The sequence below is a fragment of the Carettochelys insculpta genome, chromosome 2, assembly GCF_033958435.1.
Source record: "Carettochelys insculpta isolate YL-2023 chromosome 2, ASM3395843v1, whole genome shotgun sequence".
Taxonomy (NCBI): Eukaryota; Metazoa; Chordata; order Testudines; family Carettochelyidae; genus Carettochelys; species Carettochelys insculpta.
Genome location: NC_134138.1, coordinates 278,971,015 through 278,993,742, shown reverse-complemented (window position 1 = coordinate 278,993,742; position 22,728 = coordinate 278,971,015). Strand labels below are relative to the sequence as shown.

At 43.8% G+C, this 22,728-nt stretch overlaps 1 protein-coding gene across 5 annotated transcripts in view; it reads right to left on the bottom strand.

Annotated features, from left to right (window-relative positions):
- Positions 1 to 20,285, bottom strand: part of IBA57 (iron-sulfur cluster assembly factor IBA57) — a 31,358-nt gene extending 11,073 nt beyond the window's left edge. For 2 of the 5 annotated variants that reach the window (XM_074986357.1, XM_074986355.1), the window contains exons 1-4: positions 19,876 to 20,285; positions 10,738 to 11,084; positions 7,229 to 7,471; positions 1,465 to 1,531 (exon numbers count right to left, since the gene is read on the bottom strand). In XM_074986357.1, coding sequence (XP_074842458.1) covers positions 1,465 to 1,531; positions 7,229 to 7,471; positions 10,738 to 11,084; positions 19,876 to 20,210 — 992 coding nt within the window. In that variant the 5' untranslated portion in view covers positions 20,211 to 20,285. Of the gene's footprint in view, positions 1 to 226; positions 257 to 1,464; positions 1,532 to 7,228; positions 7,472 to 10,737; positions 11,085 to 19,875 lie in introns of those variants that run through there. The other 3 variants (XM_074986356.1, XM_074986359.1, XM_074986358.1) reach the window with 2 other exon arrangements.
- Positions 20,286 to 22,728: the final 2,443 nt, after the last annotated feature.

Here is a 22,728-nt window from a genome sequence, read left to right as displayed (position 1 = left end):
TTTGAAGTGTGACCTGAAGGAGTCTTTCTGATCCCTCATGCATTAAGACATTTTCCCTACCTTTGATATTCATAATGTCAGACAGGACACTATCTCACACTCCTCACCTCCCTTCCATTTTCAGTTCTGTGCATCTGATTTGTCAGGGTTTTTTTTTTTTTTTTGGCATTTTGTATTATAAAACCACCAGTGCTGTACTCGAAATGTTAGGTCTCCAGCTCTGAGGAAGTAGGTCCGCCCCACAAAAGCTCATCACCTAATAAATTATTTTGTTAGCACTTGAATGACTACATGACTGCTGATGTGTTTTGTTAGAATACAGATTAACGTGGCTACATTTCTCTTACCCTTGGAGAGAGTTGCTAACAACATTCTTGTTTGGGCTCAGTGTAGGCAGATCTTATTGTACTATCCCTTCCATACACCTAGCAGTCTTAAAACAAGTTAGTGTTTTTTGTCCCACTATTCCTCTTGAAAGTTTTTTCACTCCTCTGATGATTAGAAACCATTATTTCAAGTGTAAAGTTACGGATGTCCAGTTTCTATCCATTTTGTCCTTTGCCATCATTGGCCTTAGCGTAAATAATGCCTTTCCTTCCCTAGTGTTTATCCTTCTGACATGGGCAGCAGGTATAAGAGGCAAGGGGAGACAATGCCTGCCCTGGGTTTAGTGCTCAAGTTCTCCCCGCCTCCTCTCCCTAGTCTGACCATTCTCAAGTGCTTCTACCACAAGCTGTTGCAAGTTGCAAACTGGTGACTCCTTCCCCAAGAACAGTTAATTTAAAAGTGAAAAGCATTCCAGTTTGCCAGCCTTACTACAGGTTGACCCTTTCTAGTCTTGGCACCTGTCAAGTCACGAGGGTGCCCATGAGAGAATTTACCAGACCACGAGAGCTCAATAATGGCTAGCCCCATTACCAACACTTCCACTGCTTACAGGGCTCTGAGAAGACATTTAGGAGTAAGTTAAGTGGTTACTTTCTACTTTGACAAGTTAAGTTAAATTCTTTATATACTAGAGGATTTACCTGGTGTTGCTGGGGCCCTTGTGGGGGCTCAGGGTGGGAGGAAGGGCTCACTGGTGAAGAAGACAGCAGCTCCAGGGGAGAGTGGGGGGGATGCTGGTTGGGCTCCCGCACCCCGTATCTAGCGCTGCAGTCAAGGGTCAGGGTGGGGAAGGGGTTCGGAGCAGGGGGACTATTTACTTGGCCCCAGCTGGCTACTCTTCCTGCTGTGTTTGCCCCATTGCAGTTACCACGCAGTATAACTCTTTGCTGTGCTTGCTGCCCTGTGATAATTATGGAGCAGAGATATGACTCTTCTAGTTCCCCCCTCCCTTTCCATGCTATGGAAAGAATAGAATTCCATGCACATCTGACTGTCCTAGCACAATCCAACCCTGACCTTGCTTTAAGGTAGGATAAGAGGAAGCTGCATACTAATTTTGGTGGTCCTAGCTCTTACCTTTGAGAGGAGATTCTTGAACAAATGGACTCGCAGGAGGACACAATCACTGACAGATACGCAGACTCTGAAATATACATACAGTAAAATCTTTCATGACTGGAAGGTTCCCAGATATGCAAACAAGCTGGTTAATGGCGAGCGGCTGGGGAGGCACAGGCAGGGCTTAGGAGAGGCAAAGCCACAGGATCCCTGAATGGGGCTGGGGGAATGCCAGCAAGCCACCAGAGCCAGGAGAATGCCGTCCAGGGAAATGCTAGCAGCTCCCAGAAGCCAGCTGAGACGGGGTACTTAGGAAGTGATGTGGCTGGGTGGGGGTGGGGGGGAAGCAGCATGTTCGTCCCAGTTACCTGACTGTTCTAGGTGAACGAATACTGGATAAAAGTTTACTGTAAGAGACTGCTCTATTCATTTCAGTCAGTCTAACAATATTTTAAAGGTGAATTATATACTCTACCACCCATACGTTGAATTTCAATGTAACTTCATGACATGCAAAACCATTTTTGCAAACTGATGCCTAATTAGAATTGCTTATGTGCATGCATAAGCATCTAACAGAAAATAGCTTGAGTTTCAAAGGTGCTGAAAACACACGTAGCTGCCTTCGATACCAGTGGCCATTGCTTAACACCTTTGACGATCAAGCCATTTTCAGTTCAATGCCTACATTTTGTGTTTAACTAGGCAGCCATATTTGAAAACTGTGATCCATGTTTATGAAAAGATACAGCTCTCATTAAATTAAATAAGTAATATTTATTCATGCTGCATATACAGTAGTACAACTATTCTGAGAAAAACTGGTGGCAGAGGAAAAATCTTTCCTTGACACACTGGCATAAACATGTTTTTACACAGTCATACCTTTATCACCTTCAGAGAATCAAGAGTGCAATTTCTAGTTTAAAGCTTCAAAACAAAATCTTATCAGCAACCTAAGACGACTAAGGAAATTTATACAAACAAGAGAGCTCTAAAAAGACTTTTCAGGAACTCATTCCTATGTCAGTACGCAGCCAAACAATTATTCAATCACACAAAAAAGATCTTTGCACAAAGTAAATTAAAATTGAGGCTTTTTTCAATTTTGTCCTTTAAGGAAGCAGCCAAGTATGATTTCATGACAAGACTTCTAGCCTACTTTCAACAACAATAATGGTGATTATTAGACTCTTTATTTGACCAACTTTGAGATGAATTTTAGAAGTTGACAGTCAGTTTGCTCTCTGCTATAATAGATAAATGAGAAGGTATCCAGTTCTTTCATTTCAAGTTGAATTTTTTTCTTTAACCCTAGAAAACAGTATTTTTGCTGACAATGCACAATTTCCAGTAACAGGCTAAACTGGACTATTACAATGATGGACAAGTTGGAGAACTTCTGTACAACACTACACCAAAAAAAGGTCTTCTGGTTAGTTCCTGCTACTGGCTCTTAATGGGATTTTGCTAGCCATCTTAACTTCCTGGATGCTCAAACCTGCACCCTTTGGCAGTGACTACTACATGTTGGCTACTGCATTTCTTTGCTTCTCCTCCCATCTACCATTATGGCTGAGTTCAGAGAAGCTTAGATAGAATACTTCAAATAGGAATAACCAAAACACATTTAAGAACAAAGAAGTAACTTATTTCACAATCCTGATTAGATTTTGAACCTTGTATGTAACTAAAGAATACTGGGATAATTTCCATTATTGAGAAGGATTCCTTTCATCTTTTATAGTCTCAATTCCTTTTGTGTCTTAAAAACTTAAATAAACCCATCTAGTAACACATGTGATATTACTTCATGGAAGGTTTTAAGAGCAGATTAGACAAACATCTGGCAGAGATGGTGTCAATAGTATTTAGTGCTGCTTAGCACAGAGGACAGAACTAGATGACCTACTGAGGTCTCTTCTAGCCCTACATTTCTATTGTTCTTTTAATCAATTTTCTTATACCCAAAGGCATTTTAATTTTGTAGCATCAGAGTGATGACTGTCAGGCAGACTTAGCACGGATCATAAGCTGTTAATAGGAGAAGTCTTCAAAATCAATGCTAGTTAAAACAGGTAGTTGTACTGGCATAAGGAGGGAAATATAACTGTGGCCAAAAGATTGCATTTAACCTCTGCTTCTGTCAGATAAACTTAAGAAAAATGACTTTTTCCAAAATTAAGATAAATGAGAATTCCAAACTGTGTGTGGAGATTTATTTAAAAAGCACACATTTGCCTTAGTAACCACCTAAAAATCATCTTCTTGCTCTAAGGCATTAAATTATACTATCATCTGTTGCAGGAGAAACAGAAAGTAAAGATGGGTCCTGACATGTAACAAGGCTTCTAATTCATCTTTAATTTCCTGTTCTGGCAGTTAGAGGATGCTTCTTTTAACGTGTTGGTATTGATCCAGAATGGGCTATGTGGGTGTATCAGGGGACCCCCCCCACACACATTCTCTAAAGGTGCTTCTATCACTGAAAAATTAAATACCTTTGGCCTTTAGGTCAGGTGGAGTTGGAAAAGCAATCAAATAGAAGAACCAGTACTAAATCATTGACATAGCTAGGTTTTAATGAGTAACCCCACAGATTCCTTTTACAGCAAGCCTTATGGATTTTAAAAAATACAGGCATTTTTCATATTCATTTCACTTCATAATTATGACTACAGCAAGACAACGATGAAATGCCCTCTGGAAAATTGTTATTTCAAGCAAATATTAAACAAAGCAAGTTCATTATCTTGGGCCCCTTCCAGACCCATTCAGTCAGGGCCCTACTCATTCATCCCCTCTCACTCTACCAGACACTTCACTTCTGAACGTTGTGCATATGACTTACAGCATAAAAATACACACAGCTTCTATAAATTAGTTGAGGGTTGGAGTAGGATGAGAAAAGGAAGCCTGGAGCAGACTGGGGGTAAGGGAGGGGCAATAACACACGAAGATGGAAAAAGCTTCATGGCCAATGTGAAGCAGCAGCCGCCAAAGGGGCTCTGAATTACTACGTGCAGATTTTGAGCAACCAGGAAGTAAGGTGGCTAGAGAAACCCCCAGTAAGAGCCAGCAGCATGGACTAACCAGAAGGCCATGTTTGGGGGGCCACATGAAGCTGCTGCAGGATGGGGGCAGTAGGGAAGCAGTTGGGAAAGTGAGGGTCTGCACAAACTCCCTAGATAAGGGCAAAAGAGTTAGGCAGTTGGGAAGGACAGGACATGGAATGTGGGTGGCAAGCAGGCCTCACACCCATTGGGCACTGCACAGCCTGTACTCAGCTTTTATTTTATTTTTTTTTTTTAAAAATAGGAGGCAAAATTCTGACTCTCTTCTGCACGTCCGTGTCCTGATCCCCATCCACCAGACAGCCCTCTGAGTCTGAGATTCATGTTGGTGGGGAAGGTGACATGTCCCTTCACTGGCTTTGAAGAGATTACATAGCAACAGTCACACAGCCTGGGGTTTTGGATACCTCATTAAAAAAAAGCCATAAACCTTTAAGTTACAAGGCACATGGTCCTAATATTTTATTTAGGTCTTCTTGGTATCTTTCTTTAGGCTTATCTACAACAGAGGTGTCTAGTATTTTTACCTTCATAGCATGGATACACTTAGGCAGTGATCTACACTGGAAAGTTTTACTGGCAAAACTTTCCTTCTGGTAGCACAGTCCTACATATATCTACAATCAGGCCTCATCTATACTATAATGTTAGGTCATCTTAACCACAGCACTCAGGACTGTGAAAAATTCCCATGCTCTCTGCAACACAGCTAAGCCATGCTTAGCCCCCAGTGTAGATGCTGGTTGGTCACTGGAAGAATTCTTCAGTCAAACCTAGTTGCCAACTCTCAGAGGGGTGGATTTATTAAAGCAATAGAAGAACCCCTTCCACAACTGTAGCAAGTGCTTAAAATTACAATGGGCACAGCTGTAGCTGTACCATTGTAGTTTTTCTTGCATAGACGTACTTGCAAGTTCTGCCCATAAAACCCTCAAGCTTTGCTGACTAAGTTAAGCCAATTACACTGGTATAAAACAGCGGCTTACTCCAGTGAAGGATGGGGAAGGTATATTTATACAAGTATAATTGAGTGTGGCTGAGGGGTTGTACCAGTGTAACTATTTCAGTAAAACAACATCTCTCTACATGAAATAATTATGCTGGCATAAAACCTACGTGTAGACCAGACCTTTATTATAAGTATCCTGGCCATGGGAGGGCAGCTTTAAGTATACTATTGATCACTGTGCTCCCTCTAGTGTCCTTGATGCTGTAGACTACATAGTAATATTATAACAGCTGCATACATTGCTCACCCATGTGACCATGCGTTAAAAGCAAAATTCTTATTTCAAATAGAGTACAATCTATTCCTCTTCCTTTAGAGAGAGCTAACAGGAATGCCCCCTTGCCAAAAAAAAAAAAAAAAAAAAAAAAGCAGCTTTCAATCAGCAGTAGAGCTGTGCAGAAAGCCTGATGCAGGGAACCTTCACAGTGAACATTTTTTGCAGAGTGTAGCCTGCAAACCCACAAAAGTAATCTTGACAAAAACGTTTGACACTTAGGCTATGTCTATACATGTCCCTCCTTTTCAGATGGGTCACATTAACGAGGGACTTCTGAATAGGTTAGTGAGTTGTTGACATGCATATTCAGTGCCTCATTAGCATAACAGGCACCCAGTCATGCTTCAAAAGTGTTGCTTTTGACACGCAGGCTGGCTGTATAGGCATGGATGTTTTGAAATAAACACCACACTTTGAAATTTCCTTATTCCCAAAACGAATTGGGAATAAGGGAGTTACAAAGTATGGTGCTTATTTCAAAGTGCCTGAGTCTACACAGCCAGTCTGTGTTTCAAAAGCAGCACTTCTGAAGCATGACTGGGCACCTCTTATGCTAATCAGGCACTGATTATGCGTGTTAGCACCTCGTGAACCTGTTTCAAACTTCCTCATTAACATGCCCCTTCTGAAAGGGAGGGACATTTGTAGACACAGCCACAGTGTGACAAAACTCCTATTCCCAATTCCCCTTTCAGAATTTCAAAAGACGCAGCACTATATTCAGATTAAGTTTTAATCCGTCTACAGGATGACCAACATAAAATACTCGGCATGACCCAAACCACTCAAACACGGTGCACCATCCCATAGGGTAGGAAGCTGGACTCCTTGGTTACTGCACTGGGCTCGTTAACACTCCTCACCCACCCCAAGACTCATCCCTCTGCTCCAGAGAGACTCTTCAAGATATATGCCACCATCCACTGTGCTGAAAGCAGAAAACAAAAAAGGCTCTCTTAAATCTCTCCCCCTTAAGGGAAAGCACGCAGCAAAAATCCCACAAGACAAATTTACAGCCTTTGCTGAATATTCTCTACTCTCCTATATGCTTCTCCACTTAGCCCTTTGTTTTGTCAGTAACTTGCTCATGGATCAGGTGCCTTTTTGGCCCATCTCCCAAGGGCCTCTTCTGTAATACACCCTGTTCAAGTGTTGCAAATAAAATGTAAAGGGAAAAGTAAAACATGGAAGGCAATGAAGGAGTAAATGCATTTCCCCAAGTCTATAGATGAAGTTTTTAAGTAAGGCAGATGTGTCACAGAGGACTCATTTATTTGTTGGTAGTTTTTGGCCACCAGTTAGGTATAGATGCAGTAAGATTCACATTAGTGTCACCTGGTAAACTAATATGAAGTGGCTCATTTATATTAGCTAATCGCAGCAAAGCTATGCCAAGTTCGTCTGCACCAGCCCGGTACTTGCCAGCCGACTTTCCCGAGTCAGTTAAGATCTCAGCACCCTCCGGAATGCCTCCCAATAGCAGAGGAGCCGAAAACTGCACTGGTAGCAGGCGTTTGCGGATGACACCTGTGTGGTGGGTCCTAGCTGTTAACTCCTGCCCAATATAACAACCTTTGGTAAAACTGATGCCATTCATGTAGGCCAAGTTGGATTCCAGTGGTAAGGCTATTCCTGGGGGGATGTCTTTCACGCCTTCAGCTATTCCTGGGGAAAAAAATAGAAGCAACTGGTAAATTCTGTTATGCTCTCACAATATATAGCACTTTTAGCATCTATCTTGTTCCCTGTAAAATGTCATTAAAAAAGTAGAAGTAATTTAAGTTACTAGTCTTCCAACACTTTGCCAAGTTGAAATCACTAGACACAAATAAACAGGATTAGCAAAAGCTGATTTAAAAGGTAACCAAAAAGCAGCATTAGAGACGGATTTATTGATGTTCGACGTATTCATCAGCACTCCACTGAAATGGAGAGTAGTCAAACCAGACCCTAATGAACCCATATAAATTTAATACAAAGGACAAAATCCTGCTCTATTTAATCACATAAGTAGATTTTAGAGTCAAAGTTATTTTTGGTCAAATGATATGTAATAAAAACTGGAGACTCTGCAAACAGTCCAACTATACTTTTTAATCTTAAAAGTCAAGAATACAGTGATATTCAAAAAAAAAATCAAAGTTAGTTAACAATAGTTTTATGGAAACATTAATATGTTCTCCTTTCTGACAAATGTAACTTCAGATGAACAATTATGGAACGAAATACCAGCGTGGATCCATTTAAAATCTCCTTGGATTTGTTATATTCTAGGAGCTCAGACTTTTTTTTTTTAAACCTTAAGTGTTTCATGTATTAAACTGAAGTCTCTTATCATTCACTAGTACAAGGATGCATAAAGTGGGAGTCTTTGCCCACCAAAGCTTATGCTCCAAAAAAATCTGTTAGTCTACATGGTGCCACAGGACGACTTGTTTTTGCAGTATTCCTGTGTTGGTCTCACTCTGCTCCTACTCATTACTCACCCTTATACTAACAAAATACCAATAGAAATACCTGGCGACGATTGCTACAACAGGGCACATCATCCTTCGATAGTATATGTGCAAGCCACGCAAAAGAACTTCGTCTTAGAAGGAAAAAAAACTCTGACTCAAAAATTTGGAAATAGACTGACATGCAGTTATTGCAATCAACCATGCAAATCCAATATTAGACAGATAAGCCATGAGAGAAGCTGCAGACTCAAACGCTGCCCATAGATCCTCACTGCCACTGCTAACTGTCTCTCGAGACAAAAAGGGGCCATATATATACTAATGATAACATTATTCCTTCTGCTAAAATTGTATTGGGAGCCCTTATTTACCCAATTGTCCACCACGATCACTAGAAACACTGCTTTCCAAGATAGAATCATAGAACACTAGGACTGGAAGGAACCTCGAGAGGCCATCGAGTCCAGCCCCAATGGCAGGACCAAGTACTATCTAAACCATCCCTGATACATTTCTCCATTTCGTGAAGATGGATTACATTTCCTATGGCTAGATGTAGGACTTTGCATTTGGCTGTTTTAAAATACATTGTGCTTATATGTGCCAAGCTTACCACATGTGCCATGATCCAGTCTGAATGACTGTCCTATCCTCATCATTATTTATCTAAGTCAATCCTTATGTGAGCCAGTGATTTTATATTTACTTCCAGATCATTGATAAAAGTTATGCATTAACTGCAGGCCTAGCACCAATCCCTTGCAGAGTCCATCTAGGGCCAAACCCATTTAGTGCTGATTTCCCATTGACAGATACATTGAAAGTAGTGCTTTCCTGACATTTTGAATTGCTTACTTTTCTAAATCAGAATATCATGCAGTACTACATCAATTACCTTACAACAGTCATTTATTTTGTCAGAAAGGAGAACATATTAGCTAATTTGATGATTTTTAATACCACTGTATGCTCAGATCTGACTGGCATTAATTATATTCCTATCCTTTTCTTCTTTATCAGTGGAATGCCATTTCAGATTTTCCATTTGTTTGTCTAGGTTTTCTTAGGTTAACCAGTTACACATATCATCTCGTTAGCCTTTTCTGAAAACTGACACAACATCAGCACTCTACCTGACTTCTGGAACTTCCCTGGCTTTCCAACATTAATTGAAAATTAACACCAGTGGTCCAAAAAGCACCTCATTCTGCTCTTTTAGGATCTCTGAATTCAGGTTATTCAGCCCTTTCATTATCTAGTGGATGATGTTTAACATTCTACTTCATTACCAACAGAATTGAAAGCACTTCAGACTTGTATGATGCCAAGTACATCATTCTGCTTCTTTCCAAATATAGAGAAAATATCTATTTAACATTTCTGCCTTTTCTTTGTCATTATTAATAATTTTACCACCCTTATGTAGTTGTGGGACTATAACATTCCTTGGATTTCTTTTATTCCTAATACATTTCACTTTAAGTAAAATCTACTTATAGTCCTTAGCTCTGCCAGCCATAGATTCTTCCCCAATTATTTTAATTCCATGCATTATGCACTTCAGAATAAATAAGAAGTTATGCATTCCCCCTTTCTCCATTTTATATACTGTTTTATTTGTAATGACTGTCTTCATTCTGCCACTGAACCAGGACAAGCTTTCATACAGAACTGTCCTTTTTCTTGATTGTAAAATTACGGATTTTGTACATTTAAGAAAAATCTTCTTGAAGAATTTTCAATCAATTTCACACATTTCTGTCTCAATTTCCCCCTCTCCATTAACCTCACACATACTTTTCCTTAGCTTTCAGAAATTAATCCCTTTAAAGCATCAAATGTATATTTTATAACCTTCCTTCCTTTGCCCATATTGAATGCAACTTCCCATCCAGTAATTAAGATTCATTTGATGCTTGGCTAAACTCCCATGGAAGTCAACAGGGCTCTGCATGGGCACAATGGTCACCCATGCACATGAGATTGAAGTATCAGGGCCTTAGTTACCAACTCAAAGCAAAAACATATCACTTTGATTATAAGTTTTGTTATGAATCCAGTCATATGTTTTTATTAAACAAGCCATGTTCTGTCTTTTTCCCCCACAGAAACAGACAAATAAATATCCAGCACAGTTAATATTCTAAAAAATAAACAAAATTACTCAAACCACAAAAGTGTCTGATCATGTGGAAACCAGCAACCCTATAGGCATGCCCACATCCATACATGTATTTATCCCCAGCAGCTAGTTATTGTATTAAAAATATAGTTTCTAAATCTAAATTTAGTCCAAAAGCATTAAACAAGAGCTTTTTTCAAAAATCAGCAAATGCATTCAGACATCCAATACTTAGCATTTATTATTTCTATTGTCTTGCATTAGAGCTTGAGCGTGGAGTTCTCCTAGTAACAAATATCTCCCTCATTTTCTAAATTCACTAGTGTATAAAAAATGAAGTCAGCTTTTACCTTGTTTGTATCTGTGCCTGTGATAATCACTAACATCTCCAATATGACTTCCAGGGACAATTTCCTGTGGATTTCCCTCTTTGTTCATGATCAATCTCCAACCCATGACTTCTGCTCTGGGATCAGGAGTTAAAACCAGAGTTTTGTGTGCACATTTATCAAGGATACTGGAAATGTCTCCAGACTCTTCCCCTGGGATGATGGCCCACAAAGAGAGGTCGAGGCAGGGGGCTATGTTTACTTTCCTCCGGATCTTGTACAATTTCAAATGCTTTTGAACTGAATCCAACACTGAGTAGTCACACTCCAACAGGATATTTGGCTCCTCTTCTTGACTTTGATGAAGCCTGAAAAAGTATCACATGCAAGGTTAAGAAGAAGTAGTTTCATCAGAGCATTAATTACCTTACTCCTGGGCCAAGTCCAAGGATACATAGAATCTACTGAATGCTACTGGTGCTGATATGAGCAGTACTCAAACTTTTGGGCAACAAGCAAAGGTTTACACCTTACTTTCAGTTTAAAAATACAAGAAATAAAACTAAAAATTGTAAAGTTACGTAGGAAATGGACATCTAGACTTAGACATACCAAGGCCCACCAAACCTGTCCACCCTATTCTAATTACTGCAATATCAGCTACTGACTTCATTAGCGATGCCAGTCTTGAGCATCCAATCCTCCACAGCACCAACAAAGGTTATACTTTTCCCATGTGCCTGCCTCCCTTCAATGAAAGGAAAAAAGGCTCTGAGTCCCAATAAGCCATCAATTTACCCTCCTTAAGGTCCCTCCTCAAAACTAATTTCCTCCCCAATAAGTAGATTAAATTGTAGTCTGATAATAGCTAGGAAGCTATGTAATGCAGATACACATCTCCTAGAACTGGAATGGACCTCGGGAGGTCATCTAGTCCAGACCCCTGCCCTCTTGGCAGGGCCAAGCACCATCCCTGACATCTATTTGCCCCAATCCCTAAATGGCCTTCTCAAGGATTGAGCTCACAACGGTGGGTTTAGCAGGACAATGCTCAAACCACTGACCTATTCCTCCCCACTGTGATGAACTCTGTGACCATGACTACTAATTCTTAGCTATTCATTCTAATATATTAGATACTTTATGTTCCCTACTGCAGACTGCTTGTTCATCTCATACACTTGTTATAAGCAGCTTCTGTACATTTTTGCACAGCACCTAGCACAATGGGGCCTGATCTGTCTATGCCTTCTATGCATTACCACAATATAAATAAAACAAAAATACAGTCCTGTAGCACATTTAGGACTAACAACATAATTTATTATTAGGTGATGAGCTTTCATGGGACAGACCCACTTCAGATCTGGAAATTTTGATCTGAATAAGTGAGTCTTGCCCATGAAAACTTGTCACCTACTACATTATTTTGTTAGTCTTTAAAGTACCACAGGATTGCTTTTTTTGTTTTGTGACGATACAGACTCATACAGCTACTTCCCTGTGACTATTCACAATGCAAATGTTAGGTAATAATAACTGAGGTGCAAATATCCCAGTGAACAATTTGTAACTGCTTACAATTAAGTAGAATGGCAACATTTCACAACCTTTCTTCATTGGAGCAGTTTAAGCCAAGTTTCTTCATCATCCTCATCATCCATGGGTTCAGTGCCTGTTGGTGTCCAATGCCTCCCTCACTATTTCCTTATATCTTCCCCTGTCCAGCATGAAGTGTCTTAGTTTCTGTAGACTAGCTCCACACCAATCTACCCATTCTCTGCGGGGTGTGCCTCTCCTGTTTGAGCTGTCCATTATGCCAAATACCAGGGTCTTGGCTTTTCACTCATCATTCATTCTGTCGATGCATTCGAATAGCTGCAACTTCTGTTGTATAATCTTCTGCAATAGGTTCTATTTCAGCTGTATCTTCCTATATAATTCCGCATTGGCGACTTTCTGCAACCATCCTATTCTCAGGATCTTTCTTTCTATAACAACTTCCCTCGAATGCCAATATTCTTCTTTTCAAATCTTTCATTATCACCAATGTCTCATATCCTAAAACATACTGGTGAAAAAAACCACACGTTTTCAAGATGCTCAGCTTTGTTCTGAAGCTGAGCACTTTGCTGTTCCAAATCTTATTAACTGCCTTTGAACTTGCTTGATTTCACTATTCTAGTCACTATTTCGCTCTTACAATATAGATCATAGGTCATGTTACTCCGCAGACACGTGAACTACTCTACACTCTCGAGTTCCATCCTGTCTACACTGATCTTCCTTCCTATTTCCTTATCTCCAAATACCACTGTCTTTGTTTTATCAATGTTCATAATCAGTCCATAGTGCTTGCCTTCCTTATTTAGCATGTGCACCGTTCTTGCCAGTTTCTCTTCATTTTCCTCAATAACGATATCATCCGTGAACCTCAGGTTAATTCTCATATCATGCACAGATATCCCCTTCTACCTCTTCCTCGATCTTGTCCATCGCTCTCTCTAGGCGCACGATGAAGATACTAGGCAATATCAGATCTCCTTGTCTCGTACCTCTACTTGTTCTAAACCAGCTTCCCAACTCTCCACATGTTCTCAACGCTGCCTCTGCATTGCTGTTATCCTTCAACCATATCAGTCTATCAACTCTGTACGACTCCATCACGTCCCAAGTTACTTTCTGATCTATACTGTCAAATGCATGCTGGAAAAAAAAACAAACAAAAAACAAAACAAAACAACAAACAAAAAAAAAAAAAAACAAAGCAATTATACATGTTCTTGTCCTTTCATCGAGCTTCCCCCCCCATCAATCTTAGTGCCAATATCTGCTGTATGATACTTCTACCTTTCCTGAATCCTGCTTGCTCGTCTGCTATATGTTCTTCTGTCTGCGATCTCAATCTCTCCATCAGTGTCAGCAGCACATTGCCTAGGGCGACTCGTTAGGGCAACCATTCTGTAGTTCTTACACTCCAATGGTCTTTCTTTGTGCTCACATTCCTGATCTTCTCTTTGAATGCTGCTCTGTGCACATTCCCTATTTTTCCCTCACCTAGCCTCGCCACATCTCTGTTTCTTGAGCTGTGTCTTATACTTTCTCTTGAGTTTCATCTTGATGTTTGCAGTCACTAGACTGGGGTCTGAGTCCAAATCCATTCCTTGGAAAGTTTGACACTGCTGTATTGATGTTACCCATCTTCTTATGAAAATCGTATCTATCATGTTCTCGGACTTCCCATCATTGGATTGCTATGTCCACTTCCTACCGTCCTTCTGTTGGAATCCCATGTTGCAGATCACCATCTCATGCTCTATAGCAAACTCTAGTAGTTTCTTGCCTCATTTGTTTCTTTCTCCATATTCAAACCTTCCCACGACTCTTTCCCAACCTTCTTTATATGTTCTGACCTTTGCATTCCAATCTCCTTCAATGATCAACATAGGTATCTGCTCCAGTGTCTTTGTCAAGTGTTTATAGAATGGCTCAATCTCCTCCTCTGTGCTGTTCAACCTGTGTGCAGACACATGAACGACCGAAATGCTTAATAATAGTTTTGCTTTGAACTCTTGCTACTGTCATTCTCACACACACCAGTTTGTATCCGAACAATGTCCCTCTAGCTCTTTTGCTAAGAAGGAATCCAACTCCTACCTCATGCTTTGTTTCATTCCTGACCAAAATGACTTAGCAACCGCAGATATCTCTCAATGCCCTCCAACACGTCTCTGCCAGTCCAAGTATATCACATCGGTATCTCATCTCCTTTCGAAGCAGCTTTAACTTTCCAGTCACCCATAGCGTTCAGAGGTTCCGACTGATAGTATATGCATTAGTTGTAATTTTCTTTCGGTAGTCAACTTATCAATCCAACCCCAATTGCTCAATTGGTATCATAGACCTTGTTTAACCAGACAACGTCCGATAATGGCATCAAATTTCATTTGTATTGTTTTATGATTAGCACATCAACACTCACCTGACCAACCCTCCTCCTTTAACTAGGCTTGGTAGTTGCCCTGAATCCCTAGAGGCTTCAAGGCAGAGTGAAGCCAAGTTTGAACAGATGTAAATGGCTGGCTATGGTAGCATACAAACACATTGGGTCTGATTTCCGCCCCACCCCCCACCACCACACACACACTATCATACACTATTGTAGAGTTGAATAGTGACTGAAAGCTAGCCATGTTAGTCTGCATTCTACCAAAAAATAAAAAAGCAATCATGTAGCACTTTAAAGACTAACAAAATAATTTATTAGATGAGCTTTTGTGGGACAGACCCACTTCTTCAGAGCATAGCCTTACCAAAACACACTGGTAAGAGCCTGTTCTGGTAAAGCTATGATCTGAAGAAGCAGGTCTGTTCCATGAAAGCTCATCACCTAATAAAGTATTTTGTTAGTCTTTATTTTAGAGTTGGTGTTTCAGTAATGTAGTGAGAAATACATTAGCAAGACACCTTATTCTTATTTATATTAGGATAGTGCTTACAAACCCCTCAGCAAATAAGAGCCCATTGTGTTAGCACTATTTACACATTTAAAAAGATAAATATGAAACGTGAAAGAGCTTGGGGGATTATTACATGCAAAATGTGAAATACATAAATATTTAAATAGAGGCAGGGGGTGGGGAGGAGGGTCCTGGGGAGGAGAGGTGGTCATCACGAGGAGCTTTGGGGACAAGTGGCGCCAGGAAGGTGCAAGAGGTAGTGGGACCGTACCCACGTTCTCCATGCCCCACTGCCTTGTGGGTTATCCTGGAAAGGAGCAAGGCTAAGGGAGTAAACCCTGACAGAAAATCCGGAGGGGAGCCCTAAGGCAGTTCTGTGTCAGCTTCTGGCATTGACCCGGCAACTCCTGCAGCTGAGCTGGTACCAGACGTGGAGGTTATCCTCTCCTTTGGACTATATCAGTAAAGCGGAGAGGGGAACACTGGCGTCTGGGCAGCCCAGGGTCCCAATAGTTGCCCAAGCTCGCGCCTGGAGAGGTTCTCCAGCATCGCTAACAGCGTTGAACTAACACGGGAGGCAACAGATACCGGTTATAAGCTCTTGCTCGATTGACGTAGAGAACAAGCGCCAGGGGTTGCCTCCGACAGTGGGAGAGATTATCGCATCTCACTGGACAGTCACGGCCCGCCTCAAGCTGGGCAGCCCCCAGCCAATAGGGTACTGTCCCACCACAGTTCACCTGCCTCACTGGGTGCGTGAGGCTTAAGGTTCCCAAACCTGATAAGTGACCTGAAAGCTGAGCACCAGGCAAACCAATAAAATCAACAAGAAAAGGAAACTAAAGTTTTAAGCTTGCTTGCTGGAATCCGCGGACCATGCTGACAGGTCTGACTGAAGATCTTCAGGACATCAGCGACACCCGAAAGACCGCTGTCATCAATAAGGAACTGAAGAGGCTCCAAGCTGACATTGCTGCTATGCAACAGACACGTCTTGCAGATTCAGGATCTCTAAAGGAAAAGGACTACACCTTTTTCTGGCATGGTAAAGCCTGAGAAGAAGCCAGGGAGCATGGTGTTGGCTTTGCCATCAGAAACACCCTTCTACAAAAGGTGGAATTAGTCATGGGTGGATCAGAAAGACTCCTTCAGGTCACACTTCAAACTCGCGCCGGTCCTGTCCACCTGATCAGCGCTTACGCCCCAACCCTGTGTGCCGCACGAGAAGTAAAAGACAGCTTTTATGATGTGCTTAGTGCTGCCATAGCACAAATACCTGCTCGCGAACAACTGCACATTCTGGGTGACTTCAATGCGAGAGTTAGAGCCGATCGTGACTCGTGGCCTTCCTGCTTAGGCCACTTTGGGGTGGGAAAAATGAATGAAAATGGTCAGCGTCTTCTCGAACTTTGCACGTACCACAATCTGTGCATCACAAACACATTTTTCCAAACCAAGCCACAGCACAGAGTGTCATGGAGACACCCATGCTCAAAACACTGGCATCAACTAGACGTGGTCATTGCTAGACGTGATAACCTCAAAAACGTCCTTCTGACACACAGCTATCATAGTGCTGACTGCAATACAGATCGCTCGTTAGTTTGCTCCAAACTCAAGGTGATTCCCAAGAAGCTGCACCACTCTAAACCAACTGGAAGGCCCCGCATCGATGCCAGAAAGACAGCTAACTCAGAGAGAGCTGAAAAAGTTCAGAGCGACCCTTGAGGAGAATCTGCGCAGAAACCCTGGGGGTGCCCATGTGACATCCAGATGGCAGCATCTGAGGGATACAATGTACAACACGGCCTTGTTGGTGTGTGGAAAAAGAGCTAGAAACACAAATGACTGGTTCGAAGCTAACTCCAATGAGATGATTCCAGCCATCGAAAAAAAGCGTGCTGCGCTTCTGGAGTACAAACATTCGCCGAGCCAGAATACCATGCAAAGCGCTCAAAGCAGCCAGAAAAACGGTACAGCAGACGGCCAGGCACTGTGCCAACAACTACTGGCTCAAGCTATGCAGCAGCATCCAGACCAGTGCTGACTTTGGTAACCTCAAGAGAATGTACGAGAGCATCAGGAAGGCATTAGGACCCACCCAGAACAAGATGGCACCTCTGAAATCCAAATCTGGTGAAGTCATCACTGACAAAGCCGAACAGATGGAGCGCTGGGTCGAGCACTACTCCGAGCTGTACTCACGCGAGAACACTGTGGTCAACTCAGCCCTCGATGCTGTCGAACTCCTACCAGTAATGGATGAGCTGGACCAGGAACCAAAGCCATCGATGACATCGCAGTAGGAAAGGCCCCGGGTCAGGATGGTATACCACCAGAGGTAATCAGATGTGCCACAGACGCTCTCTTGGAACCCCTACATGAGCTACTGTGCCTGTGCTGGAGAGAGGGAGAAGTTCCACAGGACATGCACGACACTAACATCGTAACCTTGTATAAGAACAAAGGAGCAGAAGCGACTGCAACAATTACCGTGGAATCTCCCTCCTAAGCATGACTGGTAAACTGTTTGCTCGCATCATCCTCGGCAGACTCCAGACGATTGCTGAGAGGGTTTATACTGAATCTCAGTGCGGAATCCATGCAGAGAGATCTACCGTTAACATGGTCTTCTCTCTGAGGCAGCTGCAGGAGAAATGCAGGAAGCAGACGAAGCCACTCTATACTGTCCTCATTGATCTAACCAAGGCCTTTGACTTGGTCAGCAGGGATGGACTGTTCAAACTGCTCCACAAGATAGGATGTCCGCCACGGTTACTCAAAATGATCCAGTCTTTCCACGAAGACATGAGAGGAACCGTCCAATATGATGGCACATTATCAGATGCTTTCAGCATCAGGAGCGGCGTCAAACAAGGATGCGTCCTTGCTCCAACATTGTTCGGGATCTTCTTCGCACTCCTCCTTAAACACGCCTTTGGATCTTCAACAGAGGGCATCTTTTTGCACACAAGATCTGATGGGGAAACTGTTTAATCTTGCAAGGCTGAAAGCTAAACCTAAGGTGTGGGAAGTCCTCATCAGAGATATGCTGTTCGCAGATGATGCTGCTGTTGTGTCACACACAGAAGACCAGCTTCAGAAGCTGCTGGATCGGTTCCCCAAAGCACGCAAGGACTTTGGGCTCTCCATCAGCCTAAAGACAACGAATGTACTCGCTCAGGACGTTGCTGTTTCTCCATCAATCAGCACTGACAACTCTACGTTAGAGGTCGTCCACGAGTTCGTTTACCTCGGGTCCACCATCACTGACACCCTGTCCTTGGAAACTGAGCTAAATAGGAGGATCGGTAAAGCAGCCACAACTCTGTCCAGACTCAGCGAGACAGTGTGGAATAACAACAAGCTGTACACTCACACCAAAATGCAAGTCTACAGAGCCTGCATCCTCAGCACCCTCCTTTACGACAGCGAGACTTGGACCCTGTACACCCACCAGGAAAAGAGGCTGAACGTCTTCCACTTGCGCTGCGTCAGGCGCATCCTTGGAATATTGTGGACAGACAGAGTGTCCAACACTACTGTCCCTGAGCAAGCTGGAATCCCAACTATGCACACCCTCCTCAGGCAGCAGTGGGTCCGCTGGCTTGGCCACGTCCACAGGATGAATGATGGAAGGATCCCAAAAGACATCCTGTATGGCGAGCTAGCCTCTGGCAAAAGACCTCCCAGACAGCCACAGCTGCGCTACAAAGATGTTCGCAAGAGAGACCTCAGGGAAGCAGACATCAAACCAGACAGCTGGGAGGAGCTGGCAGACGATCGCAGCAGATGGAGGCAGGAACTATACACGGGCCTTCGGAAGGGTAAGTTGAGGATCAGACAGCTAGCAAAAGAGAAGCGAGCCCACAGAAAGCACAGCAAGGACTTGCCAGACACCCATTACAGATGCAACAGATGCAGGAAGGACTGTCACTCTCGTGTGGGTCTTCACAGTCACAGCCAATGCTGCAAATGAGGATGCCAAACGGAACTACGAAGGGCGCGTTCCATAGTCTATGTAGACTGAAGGATGCTACGCTACGCTACAGTGGCTGGTATTACTTCTGCAGAACACAAATGAAAGGAGAAAAACCATACAAATTCATTTAAAGGAGGAAAAATGAGATCTTTTATCCACCTTTTTTATGTTGTAAGACCAGCCACACTCAAATATAGTCTTGATCTCACAAAGACCTGCAGTACGTAAAGTTCATATGTAAGTAGTCCCACTGATCCTACCTGCACCTAGAAGGCATTAAAAGGATACCATCATTTTCCAAAGGTATTTTTGCCCAATAATTATTCACAATAAGCCATCCCTGTAAAGGGATAAAGATCTCCCTCCATAGCACAGGACATCCAGTTTATTATTGCAGGATTGCTTTAATTTGCACTGGCCTCGGGGATTTGTTACATTTTTAGAAGTCCACACCCAGTAACTGAAGAAACCCCAGATGAGCAAGACACAAACCCACAGTTTCAATAGTGCCACTCCTGGGGTGTCAGTGCTTTGCTCAATCAGGTCTTAAATTGACTTTGCAAGCACCCCATCAGAACAAGGTGCACAAGAAGGGCCACGAGTTCCCCATGACTTCACAATCCACAGACTCATCACAGTCCCTAGCCAGTGTACTGAGTCTCGAAGCCAGCCATGGTCTCTTCCACCCCACGCCCCCCCGCCTTGCATTGGTCTCACCTGTACAGGATGAGATCGTAGAGGCACCGGCCCTGCACGTTGAGCGCATGCGTGTATTGTGCGCGCGCAGGGGGAAGGAGCGGAGGCGAGGGGGCCCCGCCCTCGGGGGGACGGGCCGCTCCACCCCCCCACAGCAGGCGCGCCACGTCGTTGGTGACTAGCCCCTGCAAGAAGGTGGCCGCCTCGGGCCCTTGCACGCGCAGGAGCGCGCGGCTGAGCGGGAAGCACCGAACGGCCGCGGGTGGAGGAGCGTGTGCCCCGCTCAGCCGCCTCAGCCCCCCGCCCCCACCTGGCCTCAGGGGAGGGCGGAGGCAGAGGCCTGCCCTCACCAACATGGCGACCGGCGAGGCACGAAGGCCGTCAGGGCGGACCGCTGTGAGCAACCTTTGTAGCCACCGCCATCTTGCGTGTCTCAGACCTGGGCGGGGGGGGAGGGCTGGCTCCTCCCTCCCACCTCGCGTGGCGCCGTCCGGCCGTTGTTGAGCCTTTAACCACGCCCATTGCCCTGCCGCAGCCCTGCAGCCTCGCTTTGGAGCAGGGCGGGGGCGATGGATAAGGGGGTGGCGCCTGTGGCACAGCGTAGGGCGCAGGTCAGGCTTGACTTGTCCGGCTGCCTGTGGGGTCCCTACTGGGGCCCCGTAGGAGGCGGGGGCGGAAGCCACCCCCATGCACTCTTCCCACAGCACCTGGCCCTGTAGGGCTCTGTGCTGCCCTGACGTGCCCCCTCCCCCTCGCCCTCCCCACGCGCGCCCCCACGGCACAGCAGCACCCTGCCGACGGACTGACTCGGGGGGTGCTTCCCCAGAGCAGCAGCAGCCCTAGGGAATGCCCGTCATGTGAGACAGCGTGGGGTGAGACTGCCCCTTCCAGCACCATGCGATGCCGGCCTGCGGCAGCAGCACGAGGCAGCAGCGGTCAGTGCTGCCATTGGAGAAGCAGGGAAACTGAGGCGTGGTGAGGTGAGGACTGCTCAAGGCCACCCAGCAGACCAGTGACAGGGCTAACCAAGAGAACCAAGGTCTCCTAAATCCTAGGCTAGTGCTCAAGCTCCTAAGCCCCTTAGTAACCCAGCATAGCATCTACTTGGCCCATACGTAGCCTGAACCAAGAACACCTGCTTGGCTTTCTTTGAACGTGTCTGGGTTTGAAGTCGTTGGGATTAAATTGTAACGTGTGTTCTGATCAGGTGCAGTTCTGACACACACTGTGTGGTGCTATCTTCTGACTAAACCAGCTGGGGTTATCTGTCCATGCTATGGCTCTGCTCTTTCACGCTTTGTTAGCCATGTGGTAGGGAGGGGTAAGAGGAGGATGTCTGGGACCTGGAGGTTTTGGGCCTGGGGATCTTATTCAGTATGTTTCTATGTATCTGCTATGGAGTTTCAGTATTGGTTGCAATGCTGTTATACTCTGATCTATAAGTTTGGATTACTTTAAGATCTATATTATTATTTGCTAGCCATCGGGGTTGAAGGTAGGGTTTTACTGACATGTCATAGTGCACATATGGAAGTGTGGTACATATCTAAAGAAGCAAAGGGACATGCCTCAAAATCAGTTTTTATTCTAACAGTCTTTTGTGGTCTGGGCTTCTCCTTTATCCTCTTCCATTGTCTCTCTGGCCCCTCAATAGGTTGCTTAAAATCTTGTCCAAATGTTTCTGTTTCTCCTTTAATCAATGGAGCAGGCCTCTTTAGCACTCTGGCTAGACACTGGAAAATACTGTCATTCAAAGGGTTAAGCTTTTCCAACCCTGCTCCTCTGCAGATTCTTCCATTCTGCTGGGGCCTCTTCCCCACTTATCTGCTCCCTGAGCCTTGTCTAATTCTCCTTTGATTCTGTGTCCTGACTTTCTGCTTTTTCCTGCTCTGCCTGTTGCCTTCCTGGAAGCCTGCCTGTTCAAGCTTGTTCTCTGGCATTTCCCAAGCTTTCTGCTGCACTCTAAGCACTTCAGCACCCCCTAGGCCTCAGTGAAAACTGAGGCAGAACATTATCAAAAGCCTCTTTGCTAGCACACTGTGGCACTTGTTGGTAGTTCACAGAATATTTAGTAAGATTGGAATTTGAATTACTTACTTTGCTCTGTACTAAAAAGTCCCCTGGTAGGTGTGTGTCTTATCATGATTCACCAACGTGGAAATGAGAGCTTAAAAATTACCATTCCCTGGCTCATTATCACTAGAATAACTCTGAGGAACATGCTCAAAGCTATGGTAACCTTGCTTTAAGCTTCAGCTCATTAGAGTGGAATTCATCTCACAGATTTAAAGAATACTAATGAGTCATCTCTCAAGGCGTGTTCTCTGTGTTCCTTCTTCCTCTGCCACAGAAGCTTGTTGGCTGTTCTGCATACTCAGGACAGCAAAAATGATCTGACTGAAGTTTTGCAGCAGCAGTTATCTCCCCGGAACCTCAGCTGTACAATGAGGAAGAAATTTCAAAACTGAAGAAAGTATAAAATTAATGTATTAGAACTGACAGAAGCAAGCAGTCTATAGGCTGCCACTCAGCTTGAACTATTTATGTTACAGTAGTGCCTGCAGACCAGCTGATACTGGTGCCCCATTGTGCTAGGTGCTATTTGTACACATAATTAGGAGAGTTTGTGCCCTTGAGTTCAGAGTTTAAATTGGGTAGGGAACCTTTTCTGGATGGGGGCAGTCACTGACCACAAAAAAATCCGTTGGGGGCCACACAAATGAGAAGCCAAACCCACTTCCCTGCAAAAAAAAAACAAAAAGAAAAAAAAAAAAAAACCTCACTGATGTGGTCCTTGACTGAATATCAAAAAAGTACGCTCCTCTCATGCCCCTCACACAGAACATAGGGGAGTCACGACTCGTAGATTTTGTG